The sequence below is a fragment of the Pseudonaja textilis genome, chromosome Z, assembly GCF_049901715.1.
Source record: "Pseudonaja textilis isolate UNSWEBS1 chromosome Z, rPseTex1.2, whole genome shotgun sequence".
NCBI classification, from domain to species: domain Eukaryota; kingdom Metazoa; phylum Chordata; class Lepidosauria; order Squamata; family Elapidae; genus Pseudonaja; species Pseudonaja textilis.
In genome coordinates, this window is record NC_142008.1 from 101,833,340 (window position 1) to 101,845,063 (window position 11,724).

The 11,724-nt window shown below is 40.8% G+C and overlaps 1 protein-coding gene across 2 annotated transcripts in view; it reads right to left on the reverse strand.

Moving 5' to 3' along the window:
• PRR12 (proline rich 12) overlaps positions 1-11,216 on the reverse strand; it is a 33,005-nt gene extending 21,789 nt beyond the window's left edge. For both annotated transcript variants that reach the window (XM_026710627.2, XM_087916668.1), the window contains exons 1-3: positions 10,810-11,216; positions 2,149-2,261; positions 983-1,144 (exon numbers count right to left, since the gene is read on the reverse strand). In XM_026710627.2, coding sequence (XP_026566412.1) covers positions 983-1,144; positions 2,149-2,261; positions 10,810-10,895 — 361 coding nt within the window. In that variant the 5' untranslated portion in view covers positions 10,896-11,216. The remainder of the gene's footprint in view (positions 1-982; positions 1,145-2,148; positions 2,262-10,809) is intronic.
• Positions 11,217-11,724: the final 508 nt, after the last annotated feature.

Here is an 11,724-nt window from a genome sequence, read left to right on the forward strand (position 1 = left end):
AGCAATGTCCATTAATCTAGGGAGGGGAGGATGCTGGCCTAAAACCTTGGAAGCCTGTAGCCAGCTCAACAGGGCTGGTTTAGTAATAGGCGATCAGGGACCTTCTAGTTTAAAGTAACTGGAGTACAAGTTCTATAAAACTTCTCACTGATAGACTGCCTGGGAATAAGAAAACCCAGTCATAAAGAGGGAAACAGATTGCCCTTCCAAGCTAGGCGGATTGACAATCTGCCTTAATGCCTGGCTTTGCCCAACACATTTAAATAAGTGAATTAAAGCAGATGAATTTGCACTCCGTGCTAACTAAGGTGAGCTTTAATCTTAGATTTTTAGCAAGATGTGTGAACCCAATCTTTGATTATTTATGCTTTATTATTTAGTTATTAAATATGTATACCACCCATCTCACTATCCAAATATTCAGCCCATTATGCAAACTAGGCAAATGGTTTAATTCAATAATGCTGAGCAACAGTAGTCAGTATTTCACTTAGTTCATTTATTTATTTATTATGAACCTTGCTTCAATTACATTATGGTATATTGTAAGTGATTTATAAAGTGATACATAAATCAACTTCACAGAAGTATCAAGAAAGTGCTATTCCTCAGAAGGACAGGTTGCTCCCATCCAAACATATTATAATAAGGTTTTCTATAAAAATTTGCCCAACTCTGCCCAAAGACATCCAACAGTTCCTTTGGTGATGCTGACAGAATAAAATAGAACAGAATAACAGAGCTGGAAGGTACCTTGGAGATCTTCTAGTCCAACCCACTGCTTAGGCAGGAAACCCTACACCACTTCAGACAAATGGTTATCCAACATCTTTTTAAAAACTTCCAGTATTGGAGCATTCACAACTTCTAGAGGTAAGTTGTTCCACTGATTAATTGTTCTGTCAGGAAATTTCTCCTTAGTTCTAAGTTGCTTCTCTCCTTTGTTTAGTTTCCATTCATTGCTTCTTCTCCTGAACATTACCTGTTTGCCAGGATGGAGTTCGGAACTGAGAGAGCAGGGAGGAAGCAGAAGGGCCTGGTTGCGGTGCCCGCGATTCTAGAGCTGAAATGAGGTTCATGACAGAGGCATCGGGGGTGGCACTGCTGGCATGATGGAGCCCAGTCTCGAATAAGCCAGAAAGACCTAAGAAGGAAATGAAAAAAAAGAAGAAATAAAGGATGTGAAGTGCTGAGAATCAGTGAAAAGGAGATGATAGATACAGCAAAAGAAAACAGGAAGAGGTTCATCACAGGGGACAGGCAAGGGAGCCTACAAGCTGACAAGCATTATGCCTGTCAGAGGAACTACAGAAAGACAAGACAAACATTAGACATCAAAAGGTACAACAACTTTAGAATACTTGTTTTAGTGCAGAAGTGAGGGTTGCAATCAGTCAAAAGCCAGGCACATACAGACAGAAGGGGAGAAAATGAGAAACTATTGGTATAATAAAAATTTGGTAAAGAAGAGAGAAGGGTCAGGCAAGCTGAATCGAAGAACGTATGAGGAACTGGGGGAACCCAGGGCTGTGTGACAGAAAAACCCATCCTGGATCTTAGAGAAGCTGAGGAACTTAGGACCAAAGGCTCTCTAACTGAGCAGTATGTACCTTTTCGCATCTTAAACATAGGGTACGGTTTTGGTTAATCAATACCAGCTGACAGAGCAGTTTGAGTCTGAGCACTTCATTCAAAGATATACCAGTTGGAAAAAGAACTAAACAGCAGAAAATAGAAATGTCAAAAAAGTGCCCCTAGATAGAGAACAGAAAAATTAAAGCATGAAAGAAAGAATCTTTTCTAAAGCATGAAAGAAAGAAACTTAAGAAACTTTCCTTAATTTTCCCTATGCCACTGTTCTGGTTGACAGTCCAATCTATGTTCAGGTTAAGAAAAGATATGTTAAGCATATTTAAAATATTAACTTGGTATCTTGGTAATACAGAGATCACTCTTGGAATAAAAGAATAGAGAAGGCAAAATAAATAAAATGAAGCTGAAACAAAAGCAAAGTAACATCAGTGTATCCAGATCAGCACAGAGGGAACATATGAAAAAAAGTGAGCAGGAGAGAGAAGGAAGAAAAGACATAGTTAAAAACACTTATTGTTAAAGACTTCAAGGAAAATGGCAAGACAGCCACCATACCTGCTGGGTGATGGTTTGTGGCATAGCCCTGCAGAGGATGGGGAGTGGCATACGCTTGGCGGTGTAAAATATCTGTGTCTGGATGCGAGCTTCGGGATCCGCCGTACACCAAGCTGAATGAGAGAGAAACAAGGCTTCAGGCATGGCAAGAGAGCTGCGGTCTTGTAATGTGTGCCATATTCAATATCTCAATGGAGCACACTGAAAGAGTTCCTTCAAAGATCAGCAAAAGCAGGCTTGTTTTCCTGCAGATCTGTGAACTGAACCAAGGGGAACAAGGAGAGGAAATCATTCGGGAAGTATTGATTTTGGGCACAAAGTACCTGTCTAGTACCTGTCTATTTCTAACGTTCAGATTCTCCGTTTCTCTATGTCCTCTTTACACCTTAAGCAATTGTAAGCATCACTTCATAAGCGTAACATGGGTTTATCAATAGCTTTCATTTTCAAGATGAACAAAACCATTATTTTGGCTAAGATAGGTTGTGGATGGTTATTATTGGGAAATCAGAAATGCATAAATGTATGGCGCAACTTTCTTTCCCTGTTTTTGATGCTCAGAACAAAAACTTGTCCTGGATAGGCTTCTTTGCCGCATATGAGAATTTAACATATGTAGGAAAGAAGACCGGAATATGTAATAAACAGTGATGTGTGATGGGAAATGTGGTTCCCAATGTCTCAGTTTCTGAGCTCTATCATTCCTCCTTCTATTCTCCTTGTGCAGGGAGACCCAATTGCCTAGCCATCGTCAAGCTTATTCTGCTTCTGAGCTCTAGGCACCCTCTAAATTTTCCTGTCTTTAGCTGCAATGCAATCAGCTCATATCTGCTTTGACTTTTATACATAACCTTACATTCTACCAGGTCAAATTGCCCTGAATACATTTCCAAAACATTCCCTCCCCATTTGTGTTATTAAAACAAAAGACCCACATTCAATTCCTAAATAATTATGCAGTCCACTGATAGAAAATGTTACATCCAGGAAGTCTTGTATCCTCCTCCTTAGATTAAAATATACAGATATCCGCTTTTCAGTTTCTGAGGGTTTCTAAAAAGTTCCATGGCCCAGCACACCACTTATGGAAACACGTACATACTTGTCCCAAAATTAAGGGTACAATCTGATAAATCTACTTAAATATTCTATAATATTTTGGAGAAGTAGAAGTAATATTCTACTCAAAAATTCTATTCTATTCTAAAAATATGTGCTCCACTGAGTTCAGTACTCTGTCTGCATATGCAAATATATTAGCTTTCTCCAACTTGATGCCCTTGATTTCTGGGCTGAGAAGACAATTTCCATAATGTCCAACTATAATTTCTTTCTCAAGTTAGGGAAGGCTAAAACAGAGGACTGCAATTGTAGTCAAGCCATTTGGGTAGTCATTTTTTACACAATCAGGTGGTTTTATATGGGTCCCTCTTTTGAAATATATTTCTTTAAAACAGATCATTTCCCCCAGCTCTTTAAAAATATCTATATAGAAAGTTTCAATCCTATAAATCATGCTATGCTCTTCTCTTCTAGACTCCCTTTGGGAGCTACCTGTGTATATAATTATATGCAATGTCACCGCTCCCATCCTTCAAGCACCAAACCAACCAGACACCGTTACTTATTCTCTGTATGTTGAGGCATGTGCCACAATTATGCACGCGCCATGCAAGAAATGCAGGAAGAGCCCTGGGATAGGAGAAGGGGAGGTGTAGCTCTCTGTAAAGAGGAACAGAGGCAGGCATGACTTGCAAATGACTTGCTAAAAGTAAGTGGGCCTGTCTCAGGAATGCAACTACCTGCAGGAAATTAAAAACGCAAAAATAAAAACCAAAAGCTTGCACATAGCAGATAAAGTTATAACAGCAGAATGAGTGTAGATGGAGGCCAGCTGAATAAGCCACTCTCTGAACAGGTTGCTGCTGCCTGTATTGTCACTGTGGTGAGACAGTGGACTGCACACAGCAACTGGAAAGGGACATTCTGCAAAGGGTTACAGTAAACAGGAAATAAAGAGATATTTTCATTCATACGGTGAGACATCAGTTCCTCTCTTGCTACAATGCACCGGATCAATACTGGAATGTAAGGCAGAAGGAGAAAGAATGAAGCAAGAGATGGTTGGAGTACAAGAGATGGGCACATCAGTGTTGGCATCCACTGGAAAACTTTCTGTTTCCCATTATTTCTCAAGAGGAAAAACCTAAGTTAACTAAGAGACGAAGCAAGCACCTGAATATTTGGTAGCAAAACAGCAAACAATGAAGACATTTGTTTCAATACCTGACATTCTATTACCAAATAGCGTATTCTGTATCCAGAGGTGTACTGAAGGAAAAACAGGGTTTTATTTCAATTTCTTTGTATTACAATTTTAATACGTTAAGTGGTTTCTGCAATTGTTATATTTACCTTCAAAGATATCTCTAATGAAATAGATCACAATTGTTCCTGATCATAGAATGGGGAAAAAACCCTCCATTTTTAAAAAATAGCTTCATGACACTGCAACCCAGACTTCTGAATCAAATTTCTTCCTGTTGTGCCCTGGCTACAATTCCTGCCATCTTTTGCATCTTTTATACTTAATGTCCCCACTGGTTGGAGATGATGGGAGCTGTAATTCAACACATCTGTAGTAAACCAAATTGGGGAAAAATTTCCCCAAGCCTTGGAACCTATATACTGAGAATAGATTCACACGAAACAGTAAACTGTAGTGTTTTTTAACTAGAACATGGTTCACACATAATCTTAAACAATACATCATGAATTGCAAACTACAAAACATATTATCAAAACACAAGTAACCAAACTAAGTTAAATCCAAACAAATTACATTCTAGTTTAATTGTGAGATCAGAATCTTCTCCTACCCCAGACGAACACAAGCGCATTCTGAATTAACATCAACTTTTAACTCTCAGTGTAGGAGATGAAAATGACAGGCACAGTTTACTACCAAGATGGAGAGGCCTATATATTTTAACACATCATGATAAACATACCTAAGTGCATGTCCCCCCAAAAGCATTGCAATATTCCAAACTAAGGAACTATTAATGCAGTTGAGTGCTTCTTCTATGCTGACTCAAGAGCATATTAACACCAAAAAGTGAACAGAATAGTAACTATTTAATCAGAATTACATATTCTAATCCTGCAAATTTCTTTTTAAAAAATTAAAAAACCACTTGAGGATAACCTTCTCTATCCCTTTCCTAGGGTAATTAAAAGTACCTAAAATTAACTTGGCTTATTCCACTCTTTAAAAAATATTTCTGTTATGCTTGCTTTCAACATATGAATGGTGACTACTGAGGGTTTAAAAGATGTGGACATTTAAAGAGTAGTTTTTGAAGGTATGCAATCAATTTCCTGCAGAATTGTGCATCCACAAAAATTAGCCGCAATATGCAAGTAATATAAAAGAAACAAGTTTGACATGTTTTACAATTTTTCCCCAAATTCTGGAAAAAAATAAAACAGAGGAAAGTAGGAATGGAGGAAGGAAAGTACCATGGAAACATTCCAGGAGTTAGGCAAAATATTTTATGAGCCTTATTCAAATAATTTTTGATGTCATGAGGACTAGGAACAAATGCACAATCACTTCTGAAAGAAATATGCTTTCCGTATTCTGTTGGCTTACGAATATTTCCCTTGATGCAACAGTCTGCATAAATGAATGCATCAAGTTCTAACAATTGCTAATAAAATAAAGACTATGAAAACCTACATAGGATTCGATAAGCAGATCATAGATGCAAGAAGCAGATGGAATAAGGATTGTAAGCTACAGAGCGATGGGTGAGTGCAGGAAAAAAATGCATGCAGCATCGCAAAGTACAATTGCTGTAGAAAGTATTATCTGGCGCACAAGACAGCCAACCAACGCGATTTCCAGCCTTTCAACATGCAAAGTTATAAGCTAGTAGTATTTAGGCTTTAGTCTTGTCGCTTGGGCTGCCATGATAATTCATAGTGGATGCAGAACACAGCAACGTAGGATTCTTACCGATATGAAGACGTGCATCAGTTCCTAATAAAATTCTAGCAGTTACTGACAATGACTTGAGAATCAAAGTCTGGGAAGCAGTTGAATGACTTGTCTAGCTTGCTATCATTTCTCTTTATTTTTTAAAACAATTAATAGTATATAAAACATGCAAAATACATGCGAATCTGTATTACTACTTATTTTTGAGTCAATGTTTGAATAATCTCAGTTTGTTTGTTTTTAATTTTACAAAATCCCAGCAACAGACCAATAAGTACAATCTTAGATAGAATACATGACTCATTAGAACATAGTAGCAGAAAGATCTAACTATATTATGTATGCATATGTGATATTATAGTATACTATGATTTTTAAGGTAAGAAATATTTACTTTTGAGGATCCAACATCTATATACATGCTGGTAAAGCATGCATGCTGACATCAATAACTGTATATCCTAAGAATTTTCAGGAAATTTGGGAAGGAAAGCATGACCCCCTTAAAGGTCAAGCAAAAGATGAAAAAAAAACATAAGACATGAATGAGAATGAGAACCAAGCTAAACTGAGGAAGCCAAATTATTTTTTTAAAAAAATCAATAGACTTTAATGATAGCCTTCTCAGCTTCTTCTCACACCACTTTTTAAATTAAACTTGCTAAAAGCTGCTCCATAGTTAATTCTGATGCTTAAGATGTACCTTTACTGCTCACACCAAAAAGCGGTGTTCATAAAGTGAAGGAGAGGGAAACATTATCCTTTCCTCTAAGGTTCTGGATATTTAAATTAGTAAATTTTAGTGCATGGGAGTGAACACAAGTGTTGTAGACTAATGACATTTATTTCTAAGGCTACCTAAAAAACATGTGTTGACCTAATCATAGAAGCAACTTACCTTTAACTCAGAAGTAAAGAGAAAAATATCAATCCTCAAACTCCCTGAAAACGGTGCCCTTTGACCTAACTGCCAACTTTAGACTGATGAGGCCTTGTGGTATAGAAGCAGAAAAAGAGCAAAGACTTGTCAAAATATATATTCTACACATGCTCCGATGCATCTTGTTACATAAAACTTGCCATACGGTCAATACAGAGGGTACTACATCCAACATACACCTCTATTTTCAAAAGTAAGAAAGGTATCTGGATCAAATTCAAGAAAATCACCCACTCCACCCCTTTTGAAAGGAGCCAGCAAAGAAAAGATACGCACAGAACTACAAGCTAGATAGTGAAAGTGTGTGCAGATAGTCCTTGACTTACAATAGTTCATTTAATGACCGTTCAAAGTTATAGCGGTACTGAAAAAAAGTGATTTATGACCATTTTTCATACTTATGACCGTTGCAGCATCCTCATGTTCACATGATCAAAATTCGCATGCTTGGCAACTGCTTCATATTTATGACAGTTGCTGTGTCCCAAAATCATGTGATCACCTTTTGTGACCTTCTGACAAGCAAAGTTAGGGAAGCTAGATTCCCTTAACAACCGGGTTACTAACTGAACAACTGCAATCATTCACTTAACAACTGTGGCAAGAAAGGTCGTAAAATAGAACTCACTTAAAACTATCTCACATAGCAATATAAATTTTGGGCTCAACTGTGGTTGTACGTTGAGAACTACCTGTATTTTAATGCACACTAGTCTCCAAAGCCTCACACTTTTTCTATATCTTTTCTGAATTGCAAATACAATTGTTCAAAACACTCCAGATGTAGCTGTACTGACTGATGGATCACTGCTAGAGCAACCTTGTCCCAGAAGTACAAAAAAAAAGGAATATAATTTAAAGAGACCAGTTGAGAAACTAAATGCTTAGAAGTAGGAAGGATTTTTCCTTCAGAGAAGAATTGTAGCAACCAGAGTTAAAGACCAATTTGTTTTGAATATACGTATTATGATTATGCATATGGAAGAGCACTGTGTTTAGATGGTTTTGCTCCAATTCTCATTTCAGATAGATGCATTTTAAATTCATGCCCAATACACAGTTAGTGTGGTTGAACTCTGCTCAAAAAGCCCAAGGTTTTTGTACTAGCCATCTGCAATCTAAGGTCTCACTTGTTTTGATTCCAGCTTCAGTTCCCAGAAAAACAGAGAGGCCTGATCTGTAGCTCTGTAAACTAAGCCACTAGACCTCACATTGGTTCCATCAGTGCTAGGTCACAGTTTTCCTTTCATAAAATGTCAAGTTTTTCCTCAAAAAGATTGTCATTATTCCAGACTTTTTCATGTCACCTTCCAGATACACAGAGGAATCACAAAATCTAGAATTCACAATTACACATCTGAGGCTGAGTGGCTAGCAGTTCTGAATGTTCTGATATCAACACATCTGAAGGGATCCATGTGATAAATGTTGCACTATGCATTCTACTGGTGCCACAAACTCATTTAAATGTGCATGTACAAAGCCATCTATGCCCAGTACTAGCCTACCAATACTACTAGTCCTCTAACCCATCCCACAAATTATTAGCATCATATTGCTACATACATGGATGCTAAAATAGCAATAAGAGGCATGGCAGAGGCCTGGTATTCCAGTCAATATATCCCTGTGGTTCACCCACATTTAAATAAAAATTTGTTACTCCTTTCTTATAAAAAATAATACAACACATCACAACATCAACAAAATGCATGCAGCCTGAGGGGAAAGAATCGGTTTGTTTTACATTGTGCTCAGGATAGCTATCCCTGACTTGGCACCCTCCAGATGTATTGGATGGCAACTATTATAATCTCCATTTGTGGTCCAAAACACCTGAAGGGAAGGCTGAACACCATAGCAGGGAAGGCTGACCTAGAATAGAGAACAAAATATATTCATAATAATCTCTTTCAAACTTAAAACACAGATTCATATATGATAGTATCACTTAATTCTCTCACCTTTCAGGTGAAGATGCCAATTAGAAATATTTAAAATACTATAGATATTACAAAAACAGCTGAGTATTGGACACTGAGAAACATTCTCATGGAATTTTAAAATGTGATACTGAAGATTTAAGTCTTAGATTATTCAGAAAGTGAACCAGAGTTAATAAGATTCTAAATTCTTGGGTCATCTAGGATGGAAACAAGGATGAACATATGAAAGCAGAGATTCAGATGAGTATATGGGTCCCTACTCAAATAAATAGCTACTAAGTTAAGAAGTTGCTCTTTGGAAAATCCACAGCAATAACAACAACAACAACAATTGTGTCTAGCGAACAAAAAAGTATGAAAAAGTCATGTCTGGTCAAAAGAACTTGACCTCTATATGAATAGGGAGATCAGATTTCTATCTTGTGGAAACCTTAACATGTACATAATTTCTTATACATGGAAAGAAGATTCCAGCCACTAAAGTTTAAAATTTTACATCAAAGTCTAACTCTCTCCCTTATTAAACCTATAGGATTTTGGGGACCAACTCTTAACCTTCTATGGCTCTCCTCTGCAAAAGATAAACCATACAAACCATTGTGAACAAGTGTCCCCATTTACAGGAAACATAAAGAGAGAGTTACAGGCCTGTAGCCACTCATTTGTATCTTACCTGATACACACACACACACACACACAAGGAATGGGAATACCCAGAGTTCCCAAAGTCAACAATTTCCTTTTCACATTTATCAAGAAAGACTTTCCTGTCACCCTCACCATCTACAAGAGCTGACTTATACTCAGCAGTTTGAAGACTCCTTACCAGAAAAAAAGGAGCTATCCTTTCCTACTCCCATATAGTGGGGGAAAGAGATCATGTTGGAACAAACAGGAGGATACATATGGATAAAGCAGATGCTCCCATAGTTCCAAAATCAGAGAGAGACAGAGAGATTCTCCAAATGTCCACTTTCCTTAGGTACGTGGAAAGAATATTAGTTTTCCAAAATAATGCTGATTCCCCCCCTCCCAGATTAAGGTTCCTGCCCCAAACCATGAGGCCAAAGCTTATTGCTTTGTCTCATATAGAGATAGGCAATGCAATGCAATGTCCTTCATGCCCTAAACAGGACAGGAGAGGTGTCCTCCACGGGCCATCTCGCTAATGAATGCCCCACTAGGGGTAGAAAAAGAGAAACCACAAAGGCATCACACTGCGACTCTCACTCACCCTTCACCTGCAGGGAATCAAAGCACTTTCTCCTGCAGAGCTTACCAGGTTGCTGTGCCGGAGAACTGAGCATCAACCACCTTTTCTTCCGCCTCTGCCCTTTGTACGCGCATTTCTGTCCCATGTCGCTACTACCCTCGCTTCTACCGGTGCCCAAGGGGCTGCACACCTCAGTCGGGTCCCCCATCCCACCATAGCGCGTAGAGGATCCCGCACGGGCCGCCTCCTCTCCCACCCTTCTCTGCAAAAGGCGACCCTTCCAGTACAGCGACGGCTCCAAGATTGCACCCCGGTGCCATGCCGCTAGCAAAGGAGCCGGGTCCCGCCGGCAATTCTTTCCCCGAAAGGTTGCCCGGTTCTGCCCCCCACCCCCCCACACACATCCCACTTCCAGGCCCAGGGAAGGAGGCCTGTGCAGAAGCTGGAAGGAGAGATGGTGCCGTGCTTGATCCCCGCCAAGACCGGTCTCTCCGGCATTGCCCGGGAAAGAGGGGAAGAGATCCCTTTCCCTCCCCTCCACCACCCCCGGCGGCCTGACCTGGCCTTGGCCGAGCGCTCGTAGCTCCATCCCGGGCCGGCGCCCAGCGGATCCCCGAAGCCAGCGCTGGGGTAGTTCCTATCCATGGGGAGTGGGCGCCGGAGAGCGGGCGCTTGAGGCCGGCCGCGGTCCGTCGGTCGGTTCCTCGACTAGTCGGGGAGCTGCTGCTCCTCCCCCCGCGGCGTCGGTCGAGGGGGGGTGATCGGGGAGGAGATCGGGGAGGGCTGTCCCTCCTCCTCCTCCTCCTCCCCCCCTCGGCCGCTGCACTCCCCCACTCGGCCTCGGCTCAAGCCGCGGGCTGGCGCTAGCGCTCGGGCGGCTGGAGGAGGAGGCAGCGGCGGCGGTGGCGAACCTCTGGGAGGCGGCTCATGGTGCAGCCATGTTCGCTGGGCGTCTGTCTGCGCTCCGCTCCGCTTCCTCCCACAATCCCGTGCTGGGGAGAGGAGGAGGAGGAGGAGGAGAGGGGGGAGCGAGTAAGCGATGGAGGATGGAGGGATGGTGGGCAAACGGAGGGACGACAGAAGGGAGGAAGGAAGGAAAAATACAGGAGAGGGAAAGATGCAGGAAATGGAGTAAGGAGAAGGGAAGAAGGCAACCAAGGGAAGAGGAAGCGAAGGATAAATGGATGGATGGAAGGACGGAAGGAGTGGGCAAGAAGAGGGGGAAAAGACAAAGGCGCGCGCGGAGAGGTAGGGCGGCAGGAATGAGACCAAGTCAACCCGGCAGGACGGAGGAGGAAGGGTGGCTTAGAGGGAAAGGGGAGAGAGAAAGAGATGGGGAGAAGAACAAGGTGGACGAAACGGGAACAGAAGGAATGGAGAAGGCAATGGAGGAAAGGCTACAGAAGCTGGTGGGAACTTTTGTTGAGCAGTGATGCGTGAGATTGTTCCTTCATTCATTCACGTATAAATGGGC